Below are 24,018 nucleotides of genomic sequence, written 5' to 3' on the forward strand. Positions count from 1 at the left end.
AGAGGACCCAGAGTCCCACCATGACAGAGACATCTTTTCCCAGAAAGGGCTTTGCTTGTGGGCATTCCACTAATAGCATTCCTTAATGTAAAGCTAATGCCGGGGCACCATTTGAAGTGATGACATCACTATGGTTCACCACATGCAATGGAAAGCAGGCTGGGAGGAAGGGGAACAGTGAGACGTGCTGGCAGTCCAAGGTCTCTATAAACTCGTGCCGAGGTCCCTATGGAATCACCCAGTAAGTAATGAGCCACACAACTGCTGGTTTACATGCAGCTGTGATAAGTGCACTGAGAGAAGTGCAGAAGATGCTCAACCAGTCTGGGCTCAAATAAGCCTCTCTGAGGGAGACACTCTTGAGCTGTGGCCAGAGGAAGAGTGCAGTTGAATAAAGAATGGCTGAGCAAGCTGGGGAGAGGGGATAGCACAGCATGTGCCAAGATGCTGAGACACAAAAGAGCTTGCGGGTTTGGAGAACTGAAAGATGGCCCACTCAGCTTCAGCGCGGTGGTCTGGGGGAGAGCAGCACAGGCTCAGCCTAGTGGGGTGAGCAGAGTACAGATCGGCTGATAGGTGTATTAAAGACTGTGTGTCTTAGCCTGAGCTGCACGGGAAGCCATTAAGGGGTTTTAAGCAGAAAATGCAGATGACACCACCCTTATGGCAGAAAGTGAAGAAGAACTAAAGAGCCTCTTGATGAAAGTGAAACAGGAGAGTGAAAAAGTTGGCTTAAACCTCAACATTCAGAAAAATAAGATCATGGTATCTGGTCCCATCACTTCATGGCAAACAGATGGGCAAACAGTGGCTGACTTTGTTTTCTTGTGTTCCAAAATCACTGCAGATGGTGACTGCAGCCATGAAATTAAAAAGACGCTTACTCTTTGGAAGGAAAGTTATGACCAACCTAGACAGCATATTAAAAAGCAGAGACATTACTTTGGTCCATCTAGTCAAGGTCTATCTAGTCAAGGCTATGGTTTTTCCAGTAGTCATGTATGGATGTGAGAGTTGGGCTATAAAGAAAGCTGAGCACCGAAGAATTGATGCTTTTGAACTGTGGTGTTGGAGAAGATTCTTGAGAGTCCCTTGAACTGCAAGGAGATCTAACCAGTCCACCCTAAAGGAGATCAGTCCTGGGTGTTCACTGGAAGGACTGATGTTGAAGCTGAAACTCCAATATTTTGGCCACCTGATGCGAAGAACTGACTCATTTGAAAAGACCCTGATGCTGGGAAAGGTTGAATGCAGGAGGAGAAGGGGATGATGACAGAGGATGAGATGGCTGGACGGCATCACCAACTCAGTGGACATGAGTTTGGGTGGACTCCAGGAGTTGGTGATAGACAGGGAGGCCTGGCGTGCTGCGGTTCATGGGGTCACAAAGAGTCAGACATGACTGAGCAACTAAACTGAAGCAGAAAATGACATGTGGCCACACATGCATGGAGATAAGAACAGAGCCTCAGCTGCAGATACGGTGGGAGACCACAGACAGGGTGGTGGTGGCTAAAATAATGAGAGTGGATGACATCACCCAAGAAGATGAGGGCCCTGAGTAACACAGGTGCTACCACTAGCAATTACTGAAAACCCACCTCGCCCACACTGCTTCCATGGTACAAACCAGCTCAACGATGACAGTGATCACACACTTTTTTTCCAGATCCGCACGGCAATTCACCAGTAGCTGACTTACACCTTCTACAGTCACCCCGAGGTAAAACCAAGACTAATATTACACACTTATTCAGTATTTCATATATTTATATCCCATACTCTGGCTGGACCATATTTTACTTTTCTTTGATGACCTATATATGTTCCAATTATCCATTTTAAAATAAAGGAGTTTCTGAGCTTGAAGAGATAATCCAGTCCAAACCTGCCTTCACACAAGAGGAAGGGTAGCTCAGGGAAGTTAAGGAACCTGGACGACATTTGTCCACCCTGGTCGTGGGCTGGGTGTTATAGGAGGATGTCCAGGACCACAGTGCCTGATTTCCCATGTAAACCTTTATTTGTGTCTTATTATAATATTCATGTGGAATTAAGTTGCTCTGCCAGTGGTAAAGCAAACAGCATAAGCATTCCACAAAAAAGTCTGGGTGTTCTGAAACCCAAAGAGACTCCATCTGTGCTGAGCCCAATGTGTACTCATTTCTTAGCTGATTTAACAGGGGTAAAAAAAAAAAAGAAGAAAAGATGCACGCTCCCGTTTCCCTGACCTCTGAGAAGGAAAAGAGACCTGCACAGGGTGCTCACCCTAGAACACACCTGCTTAACAGGGGCCCCCGAGGGGCCATGTATCGAACTTCAGGGACCAGACAGTGAAACGTGATCCCTCCAGAGATGACATCACACTTTCCTTCTACTGAAAAGGTATGGTTCCCCGCCCCCATCCCCAATCAGGACCAATACGAAAATGCGGGATAAAAAAACAAAAAGAATCCAATTTTGCTCCAACTTCTAAATAAAGCCTTCTGTTTAACCTCAGCCATGCTGAGCCCTCAGAGCTGCCATGCCTAAAACACTCTGCAAAGAAGACCTTTCTCAAGGGCCGTAATAACACGTCTCCTGCTTGACTGTTAGATTCCTATTTGCCACACCTGAAATAAAAACAACGTGAAACAAGGTTAGTCTTCAAAACCAGCCGCGTCCTTCGGGTCCTCTCAGCACTTCCCGCCCACCCTCTAGCCCCAGCGCCCGCGTCTCTGTTCTCAGACTATCTCCCAGGGTTCGCCATGCTCAGCCTCCACTGCTTCTTCCTGGGGAGCTCACCCTGCTGTTTCTGTGTGACGCTGAGTCTCAGCCCACCGTGGTGAGACGCGAGGTCCTGGGTGGTCAAGAAGACCCCACACGCGCCCCTGGTTTCGAGCATCTTTGTGACAGGACAGAAGACACTTCCATGTAGGATGGTGGGAGGACGGCTGAGAAGCCCGCGCACCACTCTGCAACCTCACAGTGAGGGAGGGCATGGGGCTGCCTGGTCTGGCCTCTGCCGACCCCATCCCTGCTGAACCCCAGTGTTCTCTTTGCTAACACCCTGAGGAGCTTCTCAGAGGGGCAGGCAGAGGCTGGTCTCCTTGCCAAGACGTGCTTCCAACCTGAGAAACGTCCCGGGATGGTGGTGAGTGAGTCCACAGCAGCTGATCTGACAGCCTCCCCAGCCACGTCTGCTTCGCACTCGGCTGGTCCTCTGTGGTGAGTCACGGCCGAGAAGAGCTCACCTAGGACCTGGATGCAGGATGGAGCCACAGGGCAGGCGTGAAGGGACGCGTCAGAGCAAAGCCACAAGGGGTGCATCTCGCTAAAAGAAACGGAAGCCTCTGAAGACAGGAACCACCCCACCTCTGAGGCTCCAACTGTGCTCACCCTCTCCTGTCGGCAAAGGGCCGATCATCTGGCCAGGCACACAGAAAAGCGGAAGAAGCCTGTCCCTGATGGGATGAGCCCTTTTTGACCTCAAGTGCACTTACAGCACTCCTAGCTTTGGTTTCCATCTGAATCATGCAGAAGCAGAGAGTCCAGAGCCAAGGTGCCGAAATACTTTACAAGCTTCTGACCCAAGAGACTCGTTAAGGTTCACAAAGTCTGCAAAGGGCCTGTGGTTCAGGGCACATAGTCTCGGTCAGCACCTCCCCCTTCGGTGCACCCTCCCCAGCACCCTGCCGGGCTGAGACCTCCCCAGTCTACCTCCTACCAGGACACCTCTCAAGGGAGGCTGCTTGGCAGCTAACACTCCCAATTCCTTAAACTCTGAGCACACAAACTCCTCTAGATCATTCTGGATTCTCTCCATGAATTCTGAAATGGGAACAGAGAGAAGCGATGGGGCAGATAGTCCGTCGTGGTGGACGACCCAAGGCCATCTGTATTTGCTTATGGATCGGAGCAGCTGGATTCATCTTGAGGGCTATTTTCTAAATTGGCATGCGATCCCAAGTGTACGGTGAGTGGGTAGTGGAAGAAGACAGCCACAGCGTCACCGGGGGTGAGTGGAGGAAAGAGAAAAGGGTGAGGAAGCTTGGAAACACAGTTCTGTTACATCTAATCACAGACAACAGGGTGGACAGGAAGTCGGAGAGAGGCATCAACGCCCCCTTTTACTTTTGTAATAGACCCAGACTCAAGAGTTTGGCGCTGGAAGCTCAAACATTGTATATTTGGAAAGAAACGGTCTAAGTGTCCTCTCAAAACCTAGTGTGGCAATTCTCTGAGTTCCTTCAATAGTCTTTCTGACTCATTAATCTTGTTCACAGACTCAGAGGGTGGGTATGTGGCCTGGGACAAGGTTCGTAAGAGCAGTTTATGAATGCACACATGAAGACGGCCAAGGAAACGATAATAAAACAACTCTTTTTTAATAAGAAAAGCAAAAAGAGTTTAAAGGGCTTTTTTTTTTTAATTCATTTCTCAATAGAAAAAAATTCTTAAACTATGAACTCGCTTGCATGTTTCAAGATCACCCACCCTTCTCCCAAATTCTTGAATTGCCTGCTTGCAGCCAAGTGCTCCAAGTCTGGGGCTGCAGAACAGACAACATCAGCAATCCTAAAACAGCTTCAGTGATCTTTTTTTTTTTTTTAATGTTTCATTTTTAACAGAGGGTGATTAGAAATTATAAAAAAAATAATGAAAAAGGTTTTAAAGTTTTGGTACAGCTGAAGGTTGTTTTTGAAATTGAGACCATTACTGCCTGCTTTCCCTTTGGACAGGGCCCAGCATTTTTCAGATAAACACGCATCTGCAGAAACCATCAGAGTTTCCACTGGTTTTATAGCACCGGTCACAAGAGAGTATGACTTGGACAGCCGCCTGCAACCCTCCATAACACAAGAGGCATGTGCTCTAAAGGTGGTTGAGTTCTGAGGGTGAAAAGTGAAAGCAGAAATTCAGTATCAACTCTCTTGCATCCCTCCAAGTTCCCAGAAACTATCAATGTGCCCTCGTTTATTCATTTGCCGAAGGGGGACTGGTGAAGTCCCACTCCAGTTAGCATCAAAGGGGAACCAAAAATAAGACTATGGTGTCCACTTTTCTGAAGTGGCTAAAACATTCAGGGCTCTGCCTACCTTCAATAACCCACACCCCAGTCATCCCTGCAAGTCAGATTCTGGTGTGACTCAAGGCTCTTGGGCTTCCCAGGTGGCACTAGTGGTAAAGAATGCACCTGCCGATGCAGGAGACACAGAGATTTATGTTTGGTCCTGAGTCGGGAAGATCCCCTGGAGGAAAGCATGACAACCCACTCGAGTATCCTTACCTGGAGAATCCCATGGATAGAGGAGCCTGGCGGGCTACGGTCATGGGGTTGCAAAGAGTCGGAGAGGACTGAAGCAACTTAGCACGCATGCATGCAAGGCTCTTGGAGAGAACATATTTAGAAGGAGCTCCCACACACCAACTTTCAGTTAAAAATACACACTCGTCCTTTTACAGCCCTTTCACTGGCTCTTTGCTCTATCAGGTCTTTCTTCAGATGCAGCACTCAGTTCTCAGCACTGACTCCAGAACACCAGCAGGGCATGGATACGAATCAGAAAGCAACATCTCTGTACCCTTTCTTTACAAGGCCCTGGGATTTCAGGCCCAGTGATGTAAGTTGCAGATATTTTCAGTTCACAAGAGCAGGAGCCAACCTTTCCAAAGCAACGTGCTAGATTTTCAAGATGCTCTTCTTTCTGGGAATTTGGTAACTTGCAGGTGGCAAAATGCAGCAGATAAGGCCATCACTGAAAATCTCACCCCCTCCCCAATTAAACATTTAAAGTTTGTGCTGTGGTGGTTTAGTTGCTCAGCCGTCTGACTCTTTGGGACCCCAGGGACTGTAGCCCACCAGATTCCTCTGTCTATGGGATTCTCCAGTAAAGAATACTGGAGTGGGTTGCCATTCCCTTCTCCAGGGAATCTTCCTGACCCAGAAATCGAACCTGGGTCTCCTGCATTGCAGGCAGATTCTTTACCGACTCAGCTACTAGATAAACATATGTAGAAAACCTGTGCCTACCTGGGGGTGGAGGAGGGGGATGGGGGAAAGAAAAATGAGGTAAAAACATTCTCCTCCTATAATTCAAACAAAACCCCAAATACACACAGGAACTAGCATACAAACTCCATTCAGTTCTGCAGTTTGAAAACGAATGATAAATGGCTCCAAAATCTCCCATCATCTGTAGTGCTCCCCTTAGTTAGAAACTCCCCTCTAAAGTGCAAACACCCTTTGACAGATACATTTCTGTGAGCTATTTATACCACGGTGTGAATGTTTTAATCAGATAAGAGCCTAACATCTAGCTGAGATCATTCACACGCAGACTGACAGTGAAAGGAGAGTGGGGGTAGATTTCTGGAACACTGGTGGGGGGGGGCGGCTGCCCAGAGGACGAGGCACTGGCGGGGGGGAGTGTTCCAAAGGCCAAGGTGCAGCAGGAGAGAAGACATTTGACCCAAATGTAACCTTGTCCTTGGTAATGTCAGTAATTATCTCCCTGCAAGAAAAGGCTTTGCAGCCAAGTAACAAAGACACAGACTAAACAATGACTCTACGTTCTCTTCTCCACTCCCTCTTACAGCTAGAGACCTCTCTATGTACGCATTATTGGAATTATTATCTAAATGTGCTACCTTACATTGACTGGCTCTTATGAAAACATTTTTAATCTCTGTCAGGAGACCACACAAATTTGACTTAAAAGACTTTATTCTAAGAGGCTTTAGGTAAAATAAGTCCTCAAAACTCTTCAACAGGAAAAGCTGGAAGTGCCACGCAGTTCAGTGTATACACATGGCCGCCAATTCCCGCTGATGATCTAAATAGAACGTAACTTCACATCACTGTGCTCTCTTGGTCATAGAGAGTGGTAACAAACCAAACCCCTGGGCCTATAAAAGCCTTTTGTGGCTTTTTGTTCTGTTTCACTTGTGTGTCAGGGAGATGGGGGAAGAAGGGTACCTTTTCCACTGAAAAGTCAGAAGGTACAGCACAGGCCTTCCTCACATTGAGGTAACCCTCAGGTTAACTTTAATTTCTGTGGTGCCAGAGAAGACTCTTGAGAGTCCCTTGGACCGCAAGGAAATCCAACCAGTCCATCCTAAAGGAAATCAGACCTGAATAGTCATTGGAAGGACTGATGCTGAAGCTGAAACTCCAATACTTTGGCCACCTGATGAGAAGAACTGACTCATTGGAAAAGACCCTGACCCTGGGAAAGATTGAAGGCAGGAGGAGACGGGGACAATGACAGAGGATGAGATGGTTGGATGGCATCACCGACTCAATGGACATGAGTTTGAGTAAACTGTGGGAGTTGGTGATGGACAGGGAGGCCTAGCGTGCTGCAGTCCATGGGATCGCAAAGAGTCGGACACGAGTGAGCGACTGAACTGAGCTGAACAGTCTACACAAGATGACGACCCGCCTGCAGCTCAGAGAGGAACCTGGGGGTTTTCTGACATGCAGAAGGACACAGCAGGGGACACCAGAGAGGGAAAAGGACCCCCAGGAGCCTGGGCATCCGCCCGGACGCAGGAGGAGGTTCACAGGAAATTACTGAAGCTCACACTTCAGGACCCTTCCCGGCAAAGCCCCTCCCAGAGTCCTGTATCTAAGCTGGTCTTTAGAGTTCCTATTAGTTCTCTTAAAGAGGGCTCTTAACTGTAGGAGCTTCAGGCCCGACAAAAGCTGAATCTGTCCCTGACCTGAAGGCTCCTCTGGCATTTGAACACAGCAAGACCAAAAGAGAACCGGTGATCTGTTCTCCTTCCTCTGCTCCATGCCAGCTATGCTTAAACCCATCCCTCCTCTCCCGTGCCTGCATTTGATTAATGGCATCACCACCTCCCAAGTTAGGAGACTGCTGCTGCTGCTGCTGCTGCTGCTGCTGCTAAGTCGTGTCAGTTGTGTCCAACTCTGTGCAGCCCCATAGACGGCAGCCCACCAGGCTCCCCCGTCCCTGGGATAATCCAGGCAAGAGCATTAGAGTGGGTTGCCATTTCCTTCTCCAATGCGTGAAAGTGAAGTTGCTCAGTCATGTCCAACTCTTAGCGACCCCATGGACTGCAGCCCACCAGGCTCCTCCGTCCATGGGATTTTCCAGGTAAGAGTACTGGAGTGGGGTGCCATTGCCTTCTCCGAGTCAGAAAACTGGGCGTTGTTATTCCCTGCTCTCTCATCTATTTCCAGCGTGCAACAGTCAAGTAAATTCTAGCTCCAGAGAAAATCCCTCTGGTCTGACCTGTTCCCTCCATGACCTCCTTCAGAGAAAATTTGTCTGGATGCTCAGAGCTTTCACCCCTGGTCCCCCTTGCCTCCAGTCTCCCCCTTTCTGATTCTATAGCCCCCTCTGCAACTGTAAGGAGGTCTCAGCTTTCCCCCCACCTCCCTGGGACTCTGCTCCTTCTGCAGACATGTCCTTCTCTTACCCCTTCATCTGGTTGACTTCTTTGTCTCCTTCAAGACTCAAGTAAGACATCACCTCCTCCTTCCTTCACTCTGCCCCCAAGGTGAGCTACGAGTCCCTTACAGGTTTTCTCATGGTGGCTGGGCTTATCCCCATCACACTGTACCCCACTTAGGAGTTCACCAGGCCTTCTGAGAGCACGGACAGCGGGCCATTCACCATTGTTTCAGCAGGCATCCAATGGCTATCGGGTGTGACATAGTATTAAATATGTATTTGCTCTCTGCCCTGTTTCCTGGCCCAGAGCTTCTGAAACTCTGGTAATTCTGTGAGTAACAGAGGTGAGAATAGTACCCTGTGATACATAATAACTCCTTTTCAACTATGCCTGAGTTTATGCTAATAAGGTGACTCTTAGAACAGGAGGGGTTGGTTACCTGAGGAACCAACCTGGTGAATACAGAGTCTTATTTTTTGGCTCTGCTCCCTGACTTGCCAGGACGGGAGAGAGGCTGCAGGTTGAGTTCAATAACCGATAGCCAATGATTTAATCAATCGTGCCTACATAATAGGGGTTTCCCTGGTGACTCAGGGATAAAGAAGCTGCTGGCAATCCACAGGAGACGCAGGTTCCACTCCTGGGTTGGGAAGATCTCCTGGAGGAGGGCACAGCAAGGCACTCCAGTATTCTTGCCTGGAGAATCCCAGGGACAAAGGAGCCTGGCAGGCTACAGTCATTAGGGTGGCCGAGAGTCGGAAATGACTGAAGCGACTTAGCATGCACGCACGCCTACCTAATGGAGCTGCCGTGTTCACCCTAACACAGGGGTTAGCAGAGCTTCTGGGCTGGTGAAGACACAGAGGTGCTAGAAGAGAGGTCTGCCCGGAGATACATGGACACCCCTCAGCCCTTCCCCACACCCTGCCTCACACAGCTCCTCCATGTGACTATTTCTGAGTTGTACCTTTTCTAACACACCAGAAATAGGAAGTGTTTTAAGTGTTTTTCTAAGTTCTGTGAGCCTTTCTAGCAAATGATCAAATCCAAGGCAGTGCGGGTTTGCGGGGAGGTCCGACTGATTAACAGCTGGTGAGTCAGAAGCACAGCTGACAAGCTGGGAATATATGAAGTGAAGGAAGTCTTGTAGAATTGAGCCCTTGACCTGTGGGGATCTGCATGAGATCTGGGCAGTTAAGAGTCCAAATTATTTAATGTGAGGGAAAAAACCCCACACATTTGGTGTCAGAAATGTTGTTAGGAGGGCTTCCCAGGTGGCGCCAGTGGTAAAGAACCCACCTGTCAATTCAGTTGACACAAGAGACAAGGGTTCGATCCCTGGGTCAGGAAGATCTCCTGGAGGAGGGCATGGCAACCCACTCTAGTACTCTTGCCTGGAGAATCCCATGGACAGAGGAGCCTGGTGGGCTACAGTTCATAAGGTCGCAAAGAGCTGGACATGACTAAAGCGACTTAGCACAGCACATGCTGTTAGCAGAGAAAACATTTTTTCCAGTGTAATGGAAAAAAAAAGAAAAAAGTTTGGGTTCTCTTCTGATTGCTCTACAACAATAGAGAAACCCTAGAGAAATAAGAGTAACTTATAAGACTAATTCTTTGATGATGCTATTACAATGCTTTAATGATGCTATTTCATAAGCCCAGAAAACACAAGGAATAGCAAATGTGCAGAAGGGTAAAACTCTTCATAAATAGGACTGCCTGCCACCAAGCCCACATCTTAGACCTGTATAACATAAGCAAACTCTCATTACACAGACCCTGCAAAGGCAGAACCTACTCCAGAAGAGAAGAGAAAGCCTATCCACTGGCAACTAACTCCATGTCCCTCTGCGTAGGCTCACAAGTCACATCTACTTCATTTTTCTAGAATATGGGTTTTTCCTTGGCAGCAAAACAGATGTTTATTGAAATGCACCCTGGGATAAAGCCTTGGATTGTTCACTGACATATGAAAAAACTAATACTTTATCCAATATATCAGCACTGAGATGACAACAAAAAACATACACACATACACAAGTAGACACAGTCGAATACAGATTCTCACACACACACACACACACACACACGCATGCACGTCCAAAACTTAACACACATTTAAATGTAGGTAAGGAGGGAAATGAATTATCTTAAAGGAAAAACTAGAATTCACTCTTCATCTGTTAAGATACAGATACACTTCCTGCAGACACGAACCATTAGTTTGGAAGCTCTGGTAGTACCTCTGCTTATAGTTTGCTGGGACTCCTTTTGTTAGCAGAGACCGGATACACAAAAATGCAGACTCAAACCAAGGTTACCTGAGGATGCAGCTGCTACGCTGGAATGTTGCTTTCACCAAAATGCACCAGTCTTCATAAAGACAAGCTCGATCTCCTCTATGAGCAGGCTGCTTCACAAGAGAGCAAATTTACAAATATACACATCTCTACACTCAGTCTTTATCCCTTAGCCCCTGAACCTTTATCAATATATGCTTTATAAGACTACCTAATTCAGCAATGTGTGCAGTACAACCTGTTTATAGATAAATCTTAAAAGTGTAGTATTTGTTTCTCCAAATTTCTTGTTTCCATTTTTATTAAACTGTAATTGAACTCACAGCTGGATAAGAACTTTGCTTCTATAATGGACAAAGAAACAAAGCCCAGTACAAAAAGGAACAGAAAATATAATGAAGACAGGATCACAAGTCAGTGTCTAAGGAATGGATTATTCAAAACACAAAATTGAGAAAAATGAGTGTTAGGGGTAAGGAAGGAATCAAATTAGGGCCTCGACTAAACTATATATCAAATAAATTCTAGGTTGACTAAAGCAAGGGTTGGCAAACTTTCTATAAAGGATCAGCTAATAAATATTTTAAGCCAGAAAGTACATATTATAGATCTCTGTCACAACTATTCTGTTCTGCCACTAAGAAAGAAGATATAGACATGAAAAAAAATGGCCTGAAAAAAATGCCAACTAAACTTCATTCATAAAACCAGTTGGCAAGAAGGACCCTTGGATGCAAGAACCAAATATAATAGTAAATAAATAAATAATCAAGAAAACAAATTCCAAAAGAAAACACTGGTGAATATCTGATCTGAGATAAGCAAGAATTTCTAACCATAAAAGTAATGGAAGAAATCACTGAGGAAAAGACTATTATGCTTATCACTTACATTTAAACTTCTGTTAGTAAAATAAGTGCTATAGCTGTTAGTGTTAGTCACTCAGTTGTGTCTGATTCTTTGCAACCCCATGGGCTCCTCTGTTCATGGAATTCTCCAGGCAAGAATACTGAAGTGGGTAGCTACTCCCTTTTCCAGGGGATCTTCCCAACCCAGGGATCAAATCCGGGTCTCCCGCATTGCAGGCAGATTCTTTACCATCTGAGCCACCAAAATTAAAGGCAAATGATAAAATGGAGAAATACTTGAATATGACAAAAGATATAAATTTGAAAATTATCTTTTGCCTCTCAAATTGGCAAAATGATGCTGGCAATCATCAGCTATATAAAACAAGACTAATATTCACTGGGTAGATGAGCTGGTAAAGAATACGCCGGCAATGCAGGAGACCCTGGTTCAACTCCTGGGTCAGGAAGATCCCCTGGAAAGGAATGGGCTACCCACTGGTGTATTCTTGGGCTTCCCTGGTGGCTCAGGTGGTAAAGTATCTGCCTGCAATGTGGGAGACCTGGGTTCGATCCCTGGGTTGGGAAGATCCCCTGGAGGAGGGCATGACAATCCACTCCAGTATTCTTGCCTGGAGAATCCTCATAGACAGAGGAGCCTGGCGGGCTACAGTCCATGGAATCACAAAGAATCAGACATGACTGAGCAACCTGTTCTACACCGGCAGCACAGAACAGGAATGTAACTTGGATCAATCATCAAGCAATAAAACAATATGCATTAAACAGCTTTTTAAAATTTCATTCCTGTCTTAACAAGTTCATGTTTATGAATCTAACCTATAAAAATAATTATAGACCCATAAAAATATGTTTGGGTAAAGATGTCCTCAGTAAACATAGTCTATAACACCTAAATGCCTAACAAAAGAAAAGCATTAAAATAAATTTGGTATATACATTACAGTGGAATATTAAGCATATATTAAATAGTGTGTTAGCAGAACACTATGGGCATAAGAAAATGGCCATAAAAATGATAAGAGGAAAGGGCATCAGGATTATTTATGGGATATACTATTTTTTATATTTGTATAAGCACAGAAAGATATCAGAAAACATGCACTACATGTTAGATGTGAAAATGAAAGTGTTAGTCACTCAGTCCTGTCCAACTCTTCGAAACCCCATGGACTGTAGCCCACCAGACTCCTCTGTCCATAGAATTTTCCAGGCAAGAATACTGGAGTGAGTAGCCATTCTCTTCTGCAGGGGATCTTCCCCACCTAGGGATTGAACTCGAGTCCTCTGCATTGCAGGTGGATTCTTTACTGTCTGAGCCACCAGGGAAGCCTGTACTACATGCTAAACAGTAATTAATTCTGAGCTGTGGGATTATGGCTGATTTTGTTTTCCTTTTTATATTTCCCTGTAGTCTCTAAATATTCTAAAATAATTATGTATTCTAAACATGAAAGACAATCAACATTACTTTTAAAAAGCAAAAAAGTTGTTGCTTCTCATCATTTCTGAAGGAGAAATATAAATCAACTACTTGGAATATCTAAAAAGCAAGACTTGAAAAAGCAATAACGGCCTTTACTCATTTGTTTTTATTCAGTATTTCTGCTGCTCTTTCCTCTTTAATGTCTATGAAACAGCTACCAATTCCAAAAGGTTGAAGACCTCCCAGAACAAACACATTCCAGCCTCCACAATGGAACATTTCAGAATTCTTCAGGGAGATTTAGCACTAGTGGTCATGCTTCCAGAAGTTGAGACAAAATTAGTACTAATTTGAACCCTGGTGTGAGTCTTACTGCCTAAGCATACAGCAATCTAAATTGATATCATTCTATTGAGCAGATAACTCCATCAACCGCTTAATAAAAAGCCATTATGAAGGCAAACTGCTTGAAGTCACAAGGGGAGAAAACAAATTTTCTTGTCTTCAATTTTTTAAAAAAAATCTCAAAACAGTTATTTCTGGAGGACAGTCTGGCTATAGATATAAAAACCGCTTAAATAGCAAATATTCTTTGATGCAGCTATTCCAAGTCTAGAAGTCTGTGCTAAGAAAATAACAAGTGTTTAAATTACAGATGGAAAGATGTTTATCACAGCATTTACAATTGGAAAAAATGGGATACTGGGTAATGTGTTAAATAAAATGTCACTTCCAGATGTCTGTGTGAAGTTTGTGAATACGGGGAACTAATACTTTACAAAATGCTACAAATTGGTTGGTACCAAAAAAAAAAGGTAAAAATTTAGGCCTAAGTCTGCCTTAGAGCCTAACTTAGTCCATCTTTAAAAAATATAGAACACTCGAGGAGCAGTTTCACATGTTAGATCTCCAAGCATTCATTATCAAGGTCATGGATCTTTGCCCTTAAATCAAGGTGTGGTAGAATAACAATGTCATGAACAAACAAATAGACAAAATGTCACCTCCTCCAATGTGACTGTTTTTTGAGTCCCCTCAAAATTCCCCATGTGACACTGTCTGAAAGGGAAGCCTTTGGGGGTGGAACCCTCAAGAAGGGGACTGGGGCTTTCTACAGAACAGGCTCCAGAGAGCTCACTCACTGCCTCCTCCAAGAGAAGTTACTGTGAAAAGACGGCCATCTGCGAGCCAAGAAGCAGGTCCTCGTCAGGTATTAGATCTGTAGATGCCTCCATCTTGGGTTTCCCAACCTCCTGCAGGAAATAAATGGGAGGGGACTTCCCTGGTGGTCCAGTGGTTGAGACTCTGAGCTTCCGACTCAGGGGGCCTGGGTTCGGATCCTGGTCAGGGAATCAGATCCCACATGCCACAACTAAGAGTTTGCATCCTGCAACTGGAAGATTCCACATGCCACAACAAAGACTGAAAACCCTACGTATCGCAACTAAGACCCAGTGCAGCCAAGTAAATATGAAAAAAAAAAAAGAAGGAAAGAAAGAAATGGTAGTTGTTTACAAGCTACTCCATCTATGTTATACCATTAATAGCAGCCAGAAATGGCTCATCCACATAATGAAATGACACCATTAAGAATGAGAAATAAACGTGTACTCAGTGATATGGAAAGATGTTTGTGAGTCTATTCAAGCAAGTAACAAGACTATATAACAAAATACCATGTATATTATTATGTATTACTTGGGTTGCCAGAATAAAATATCACTGACTGAGTGGCTTAAACAACAAAAATTTATTTTCTCACAGTTCTGGAGCTTGAAGTTCAAGGTTAGGGTGCCAGCATGGTCAGCTGGTGCCTGGTAAGGACCCTCATTCTGGCTCGCAGACAGCTGCCTACTTACTGTGTGCTCACATGGCAGAGAGAGATTTCTTACTCTTAGAAAGGCCACAGTCCTATTGGATTAGGGCCCCACACTTATGATCCCCTTTAACATAATTATATCCTAAAGACCCTATCTCCAGACGTAGTCACATTGTGGTTCTGGGCTTCAACATACAAACAGGAGGGTGGGGAGAGACAACACAATTTAGTCCACAGCAACCCATTATAAAATTTTTATGAATAAAACTATACATGGATGAAATTCTAGAAGTGTTAGTCACACAGTCGTGTTCGACTCTTTGTGACCCCATGGGTTATAGCCCAAAAGGCTCTTCTGTCCATGGAATTCTCCAGGCAAGAATAATGGAGTGGGTTGCCATTTTCTTCTCCAGGGGATCTTCCCAACCCAGGATCAAACCCAGGAGGTCTCCTGCATTTCAGGCAGATTCTTTACCATCTAAGCCACCAGGAAAACCTAGAAGGTTTGCTTCAAAATGTTTCTATCAGTGGTTATCTTTGTGCAGCAAACACCACAGGCTTGGTTTCCACAATGAATGTTAATCTCCTGCTTATGATTTAATAAATATTAAAAAGATGGTCAATTCTTAAAAAGCACTGCGGAAAGGGACAATATAAACTCTCTTGTGCTAGCTCGCGCTGGCTGCACTCACAGCATCAACAAAGCAACGCAATCCCAGGACGCAGCAAATGGATCTAGGAATCAGAGCAGACTGTTCCTTGAAAACATCAGCCGAGTTTACTGCTCCAGTCAAACAGGCAACAAAATCCACATGGCATCATTAGGAAGGATATGAGAAATAAAACGGAAAACACAAAGCCATGGTCCCATGACCGAACCAAGAACCAAAGGAGTGTTCCAGAAGGCAATCAAGCAGATTTCTGCTTTCTTACACCTCAAGACAGTTATCACAGTTCAAGAAACAGTTATGAGAGAACATCTAAAAAATACAAAGATTCAGCCTTTACCTTCCCCACAGCCTCAAGCTGATGTGTATTATTATCCCAGTCTCCACTAACCCTGGTCATTGATTACACTGCAACCTCTGCCTTACCCTCCCACCAGCCCACCCATCCACACAGCCCCGCAGCCTCACAGACACACACAAGCAGGGCTGCAGGCTCTTGCGATCATATCACCTTCAGCTCTGTTCTCTTTGCACAGTGCACACAGAATAAACCAAAGGAATTTCATAACCAGTTGGTGTTTCACATGAGGAAGGCCTGTTTCGCCTGGAGAGACTGAAGTGGTCTCTGTATAAATTCTATACAGCAGTAAAGTTTGAGAACATGTTGAAGATGTGCAACAAATCTTTCAATAGGAGGACCATGAAATATTTCAAAGCTTTAAGGAGGCAAGAAAAAAAGATCAACTGTCCATTTACAATGGGTAAGATTATCACTCTATTATCCCAACATGTCATGAAAGAAACTGAGGATGAGCTTGTCTAATCCCCTTGCAACTTGCAGTAATGTGCTCTCTGTGAAGGGCTGACAGAATCCTAGCTGCTATCAAGGTTAGAACTGAATGGCTTCTCCCACGTCAGTTACATTACACAAAACGAGAACATGCTACAGATAATCCCACAGTTCCTCAATTCTTCCATGACAGACACATCAAGAAGGGAAGCAGCTACCACCGGCAATGAGGAAAACAGGTCAGGTCCTGGTCAACAGGGCTGGGTCTATCACAAACCTTCACAGACGAGGAAAAACTGGGATTTACAAGAGTTTTGTCTCAGCTCGAGCTGCCCCTCCTCATGGAAGGTGCCTGGGCAATGGGTGGGGCCTCCTCCGCCAGCGGAGACTGGAGAGCTTCCTCCTTATTTCTGTACATCTAGCACCCAGCACAAAGAAGCACTCAAGGGTGTTCCTTTTTCACTCTAATTAATTTACTTCTTTCTTTATTTGGCTGTGCCAGGTCTTAGTTGCAGCATGGTGAGATCTAGTTCCCAGGCCCCCTGAATTGGGAGCACAGGGTCCCAGCCAAAAGATCAGCAGGAAGTCCCCTCAAGGGTGTTTCCTGAATGACCTGGACAGTCCATTACTTAGAAAAGAGAAAATGTTAGGAAAATTCTGTACTCAGGAATGAAATCTACCCTAACTCAATCCTGCCCCTCCACCATAGTTTGGAATTACTGGTCAAAATCAACCTGAGCCTCAAAGGATACACTCGAAGTTCAGTCAGTCCACAACTGCCAGAGAAGCCCTTTTCCGCAGGTACTACCCACCACCGAGCTGATTCATGTCTCTTGGACATAAAAGGAAAAAAAGAGCTTCCTGCAGAAGATCGGACAGCTGCAGCCTTACAAAGCTAATGTCCGCACTCAAGACATCAGATTTTTAGTCAACTTTACTAATCTTAAAAAAATCACAGAGGTAATTTTTAGGTAACAGATAAAGATGTAACATGCACTGTAAGTGTTAATTGAATGATATAAAAACGTCTTAATTCTGATTTTGCCTTTAGCACAACAACAACAAAAAAGCAGGCAACTTATGTTAAAATAAAAAGTAAAAAAAAAAAAAAGCAAGCTACACAAAACAAGATTTTTATGGAATTAAATTAACATTAAAAAAAAAAAAAGACATCTGTATCTCCTCACATCTAGAAAAGCACTAAAATCCTTCATGGTGATGACTGTTTCTCATGACTAGCCAAAGCTTCATGAGACTGGTCAAAACCTTCTGGAAAAATGTATGCCTGACTGCATGTACTCCCTCCCCCTTCAAAATCACATATATACTGATCTCCCCACCCTGCCTCTTTTCACAGAGAGATCTGAGGTGCTGTCTCCCAGGCTGCAGTTCTCATTTTGCCCCAAATGAAACTTAACCCACACAAAAAAAGGCATCTGATTTTGCTTCAGAGCCAACCTGAAGGTTTGTTCTTCACCAAAGTTCTCTACTAGTTTATTAATTCATGCTCTGCTTTGTTTCAATGGGATTTAAAGTGATTTACATAAGCAAGAAGAAGATTAAAAGTATTTTGATAAGCCGATGAGAAAAAGCAGGCAGTGATAAAATAGTAGTACAGGAAAAAAAGAAGCAAAGTTTAAAGGAAATATAAAACAAATCATTTTGAAAGAGCCCATATATCTGTTAGAATCAGGTCATGTGTGTGAAACTAAGCTTTCTTTTAACAGTCAACTGAAGAGGTGGCTGAGGTCAGTTATGTGAATCATAATGTATATAAAATAAATACAATTCGATTAGCACTTATGCTACACAAAGTAGCTCCTCAGGAAAAGCACCATCATTCAGAGCATGAAGAGAAGAAATTCCTTCCAGGGCTCTTCATAAAAGAAACACTAAAAAATAGAAATAATTATAATTGCTAACAATTAGCACTAACTTACATGAAGACACTGTCCTAAGGACTTCAGATACAGTCATTCATTTAACAACCTTATGAGGTAAGTACTGTTTTTATCTGCATCTAATGGATAAGGAAACTGAGGAACAGAGAGGTTAGGTAAATTGCCCAAAGTCACACAGCCAGCAAGTTGTGGATTTGGGACTCTCAGTCACTATACTATGGTGACTCTTCGCCATTCCGAAAGCAAATGAGCAGCGCCCTCCACACCATCGTGGTAGACATCACCTAAGTAAGGATGTTTCTCATGCCCTTCACTGTGGGCAAGAGAAAAACACAAAGCTTAGTTCAGAAGCAGCAATTCCTCTGAGGCCAGAATGAGCCAGTCCACCCCAGTGAATTCTGACAGACAGGCAGATAACTGGGGTATTTCAGAGTCTCTAGAAGAGTGGTGGCCTCATGAACGTTATTTTTCCTCCATACGGTTTATTATGTACTGAGTGGCCAGGGAGGGGGTTATACTCTGAGGAGCGGTGAGGGACAGCTCTGACGTGCTGAGAGTTAAGATGCAGCCACAAGCCAGTCACTACGTCAGCTGAAAGAAGGACAGACACTCTCCTAACCAAGGCTGAGGAGCCTGACAAAGACCTACAAAGGATCAGTCTAATTTGTATGGAGCAGGCCCAAGGGAGGGCCACGGGGCAATTCTCCCTTAATCAACAGCTTGGCTGGATCAATCCAAAGGATGAGAAGGTCCTCAGAAGCCCACGCCATGGAACAGGTCTCAACAGAGCCAGTCTGGATAATACCCAAAGATAGCATCCTCAACTGTCGCTGAAGGACCATAGCAAACCCCTGGAATGGCCAGCTTAGGACCATGCAACTTCTTAGGATAACTCCAAGACAAAAATGTTTTGGGGAAAAAAAAAGCCTGGTTTCAGAAGACCTTCTCAACAGCTTCTCCAAGTTCGAGTTCAGGACCATAAAACCATTTCCTCAGAATTCACTCATTAGCTGAGCATTTACTAGGAGTCAGGGATTGTTCTGGCTGTTGAAGGCAGAAGCAGTCAGTAAAACAGACAAAAATCCCTGCCATCATAAATCTTATTCCTGTGTAAGCACTGTAAGTAACACTTACCAATAATTACTATTACTATACTTACGGCATTAGTCTCACCTAACTCTGTGTCAGGGGTATGGCGGGGACTCAGAGAAGAGTGCATAGGTGGTGTGGCACAATTCCATCAGGGATCAAGGAAGCCTCGCTGCCATGGAGAACTCTGGGCAAAGCCCACCAGGAGGCCAGGGTGGACCAAGTAAGCGCCCGGGTAGAGATCCCAGGAGAAAAGGTCAGAGAGAGGAGTGAGGAGAAAGGTGAAGAGGAGGAAGCAGGGCCTGGGGGGCACGCTGGGGATGGACCCAGAAGTCATCTGAAGGATTCTGGATCTGACTCTGAGCAGAAGGATGGTCTGCCTTCCCTTGCCCAGAGACCACTGTCAGTTACGCAGAGAAGACTCCAAGGGGTCAAGGAAAGAGAGGCTGGGAGGCCAGTTTGGAGTGAGAGGGTACACCCTTCCACCCACAGTGCCTCGGCTACAGGCACATGTGGTCTTCTCAACTTTCCGGGTATGCTAGTGTGGGCAAGGGTGGCAGCTGAGGGCATCCGACCCGAGGCACAGGACCGGGGCTTCACATCCAGTCCTAGAATCCCAACAAAGCCCTGGGGCAGGTTAGTATTCCCTCATGCAATAAACGATAAGGAAAAACAAGCAGGGTCTCTCGCAGGCAGGTTAACCAAGCACCAAGTCAGTGAGGGCTGCAGGAGCAGTAAAGAAGCTGGTGGCGTGGGAGAGGGTCTGGCACCACGGCCAGGCAGTCCTAGGGCTGCCGGGGTGAGGGACTACCCCAGTGGGACAGACACTCTAATGGGCCAGTCCTCCTCAGCTGTGATGCCAATCATTCGCAAAAGCATATCCCAAAGTACTTAGAGTTTAAAATATTTAGTAGTTAAGACAGCACCACTTAAAACTGCATGCCCACACGTAACACTCATGCCTTCCAAAACGCATCTGAGGCTCATCCGAGGCTCTCTTTCCCTTTCCTCCCAGGGATTCTGAGAGCTAACACCATGTAAACCTCTCCCTAAGACGCATCCTCTCTTGGAGCTCCTGCAAGGCTGGGCCGACCTGGTTTGATCCTGGGAGGGGAGTGGAGTGTGGGGGGAGAGATGTGGCACGCCAGCCCTCCGGGTCTCGGGTGACAGCCCACGACCAGGAAGGTTTCAGGGGTTCCGCACACCCTGCTCTGGCCATACTGGGCTCCTGCTGGCCATCCCCCTCCACAAAAAACGCCCACATGTATTATTCCCCACTTGTTTGGACAAGAACTGCCATAAGAACAGAAGGAAAAACGGCAAGGCATTCTGAGGGAGGAAACCAACACGGAGCTTTCTCATGAGCCTGGTATTTGTGAGAAGGCCGCGGAGAGGCACACCCATCTGTGACTGGACACCTCCTCGTGCCCCGGGAAGGAGGAACCATCACAGGAATGTCAACTGAGCATCTTTTGACTCTCAAGAGCCTTCACTCACAAAATTCTAAATGGCCAGATTTAAAATAATAAGCCTGTAAATATCTTTCTCACACCCATTACAGTTTTCTTTCATGTTTCCTTTACATTTCTGCCCCGAATCAAAGGATGAACCACAAGCCATTAGTAAGGAAAATCTAGCCAAGTGAAAGGATAAGAGGTAAAGGGACTGAGCAATTCACCATCACAGGTAGAGGGTTCAATCCCTAAGACCCTAGATACCAGCTTTGACCTCTGTTATTTCTGGCACTATACTGAGAACATGTAAGCGCATAAAGCTAACTCAGAAAACTGTTCTGTGACCACATGCCTTACTCCAGCTGCTCTCTCTGCATGTATTTCAGGTCTGATTAACACATGACATTCTCACACATACAAACAGGCACCTCACAATTGGAAGCTGAAGGCCACTCACTACCCACTGACACATGCAAGCTATATATACATAAGCATACTGAAATAAATGAGTATATTTGCTTTACAAGTAAAGGCTAGTTTTATTCTAACCCCAACCAACTACTTGTTAATTAAAAGACAGCATTTACCAGACAGGAGGCGATCAATAGTTCTGAGTCTTCTTTTGTCCAATTGTATGCTGTGCATTCAAGGGCATTATTCTCTCCTTGATGTTTGCACATATAAGCACAGTTTCTCTCGAAAACGGTGCGGATGCCTTTAAACAGAATCACACTAGTAGTGCAGCCCATCCCCAAGCTGTGGATGCTCAGGTCTCTAGCAATCTCTACTCCATTTCCACACTATCTTCCTTGGCTCTTCAGAGCAGACTCCCACTGTACCATCTTCACGACAGGCAGTTGCCGACACCAGAACAGAAGGGAAGCTCCGAGCTGCTGTACTAAATGCTGCTCCTGCCCAGCCGCCTGACAAAAAAAAAAAAAAAAAAATTCCGAGCTCCGAGTGTAACACAGGAGGTGTGGTGCAAAAAAACAAGATGACACACCTCGGATGCACCAAAATCTTTAAAGTATTGTATTTTTTCCAACAGACTTCCTCACTGTTAATACCAAAGGATAAATAAGCAGAAGATGTACATGCGGTTACTGGAAAACTGCAGGCTCCGGTGATTTGCTCGGGATTGTTCTGAATCTCAGAACCTGCCCCAAAATGAAAAAGACGGAGCCAGACAGTCACCCTGCTGCAGAGGCTGCCGGAGGCACAAAGAATGTTCATCTGCTGCAAGAAACCTCGCTCCCAGAATGCTTAGCCCAGCATCTATATTAGCAAACATCTCTTTCCTTGACCTAAATATGCTGTTTGTTTAATCCTGCATCAGTGAGGAACAGAGAAGCAAAAGGGGGAAAAAAAAGTCCAAAAAATGAGAGGAATCACTAAGATGACTGCTGCTATGGAAACATGTGTAAGCCCACTTCAAACAACCTTTGGCGTGTGTGGGTAACAGCTTGCTGACAGCAAACCACAGGGGAACACGAAATTGCTGTGTCAATCTTGCCTTCTGCCCACTCGACTCTTTGCTGGAGAGGGGGCTAGCAAGTTTGCACTGCTTAAAAGAAGAATTCTCCCGTCTGGTACCCAAAGATGCAAATAAGAACGTGGATACAGGGTTACCTGGCGCCTCCTGAAGCAGCGCTCTGGTATGCAAGGGTAAATGCACACTTAAGGGCCACAGGCAACAAGGTTATTATGTTTGGTACATAAGTAATCCAAATCCTTCAACTGCACACTGAACTCAGTAACACTGTTCTACCTTGTGATATCTTTGGGACTAGCTGATAGGAAAGCTTGTCACTGATATAATACCAAGTTGACTCTTGCCATTTTTCCTTCTAGAAAATGAAAAGCAAATTATGTAAAAAGACCATCATGAACACACAAGGAAACCCCTCCCACCTACAACATGTATCTATAAAAAAGTTACTGCTCTTTTAAAATCTATTCTGACATGCTTCCTTATTTCATAAGGCAACAGATGGTTTTCATTTTCTAGCTATAGATTTCAAAGTTAGAGTGAATTATAATTGAGTACCTACAGGTTAGTAACAGAAACCTGTGTCATGCAGGGAAGGTAAATCTTTAGAGAATAACATGCAATCACACAATTCCAACATTTGTGTTTTCTACGGCTATTAGGACCAACAGATAGCAGAAGTCTAGGATTTGTCTATCTCCTGAATTTTTATGGAAAGTGTATCAAATAGCTACAGAGATCAAAGGAGTAGATACTGGCCACATGCAAAAAAAAAAAAAAAAAAAACCAGAATAACTATATGTGGTCTACAGCAATCAGCTTCAGAATGGTAGCTCTGTTAAGAGAGTAGCAGTGAAAGGTATAAGACATCACTTGTAAAACAGACAGCTAGTGCGAAGTTGCTGCATAGCACAGCGAGCTCAGTTCAGGGCTTCGTGAGAACCTAGAGGGCTAGGACAACATTCAGGAGTGAACGTCAACATTCTAGGAATCAGCGAACTGAAATGGACTGGAATGGGTGAATTTAACTCAGATGACCATTATATGGACTACTGCGGGCAGGAATCCCTCAGAAGAAATGGAGTGGCCATCATGGTCAACAAAAGAGTCCAAAATGCAGTACTTGGATGCAATCTCAAAAACAACAGAAGGATCTCTGTTCGTTTCCAAGGCAAACCATTCAATATCACAGTAATCCAAGCCTATGCCCCAACCAGTAATGTTGAAGAAGCTGAAGTTGAACGGTTCTATGAAGACCTACAAGATCTTTTAGAACTAACACCCAAAAAAGATGTCCTTTTCATTATAGGCGACTGGAATGCAAAAGTAGGAAGTCAAGAAACACCTGGAGTAACAGGCAAATTGGCCTTGGAGTACGGAATGAAGCAGGGCAAAGGCTAATAGAGTTCTGCCAAGAGAACGCGCTGGTCATAGCAAACACCCTCTTCCAACAACACAAGAGAAGACTCTACACAGGGACATCACCAGATGGTCAATACCAAAATCAGATTGATTATATTCTTTGCAACCAAAGACGGAGAAGCTCTATACAGTCAGCAAAAACAAGACCAGGAGCTGACTGTGGCTCAGATCATGAACTTCTTATTGCCAAATTCAGACTTAAATTGAAGTAGGGAAAACCACTAGACCATTCAGGTATGACCTAAATCAAATTCCTTGTGATTATACAGAAGTGAGAAATAGATTTAAGGGACTAGATCTGATAGAGTGCCTGATGAACTATGGACAGAGGTTCGTGACATTGCACAGGAGACAGGGATAAAGACCATCCCCATGGAAAAGAAAT

General features: G+C 44.9%; 1 protein-coding gene across 12 annotated transcripts in view; it reads right to left on the reverse strand.

Moving 5' to 3' along the window:
- The window catches only part of DOCK9 (dedicator of cytokinesis 9), a 287,020-nt gene that overhangs the window by 194,299 nt on the left and 68,703 nt on the right, over positions 1 to 24,018 (reverse strand). For 3 of the 12 annotated variants that reach the window (XM_027557870.1, XM_027557865.1, XM_027557863.1), the window contains exon 1: positions 21,310 to 21,634. The exons of 3 other annotated variants lie outside the window; for them this stretch is intronic. In XM_027557870.1, coding sequence (XP_027413671.1) covers positions 21,310 to 21,471 — 162 coding nt within the window. In that variant the 5' untranslated portion in view covers positions 21,472 to 21,634. Of the gene's footprint in view, positions 1 to 21,309; positions 21,636 to 24,018 lie in introns of those variants that run through there. 6 more of the 12 variants (XM_027557859.1, XM_027557869.1, XM_027557860.1 and 3 more) reach the window with 6 other exon arrangements.

This window comes from Bos indicus x Bos taurus, chromosome 12 (assembly GCF_003369695.1).
Source record: "Bos indicus x Bos taurus breed Angus x Brahman F1 hybrid chromosome 12, Bos_hybrid_MaternalHap_v2.0, whole genome shotgun sequence".
NCBI lineage: Eukaryota > Metazoa > Chordata > Mammalia > Artiodactyla > Bovidae > Bos > Bos indicus x Bos taurus.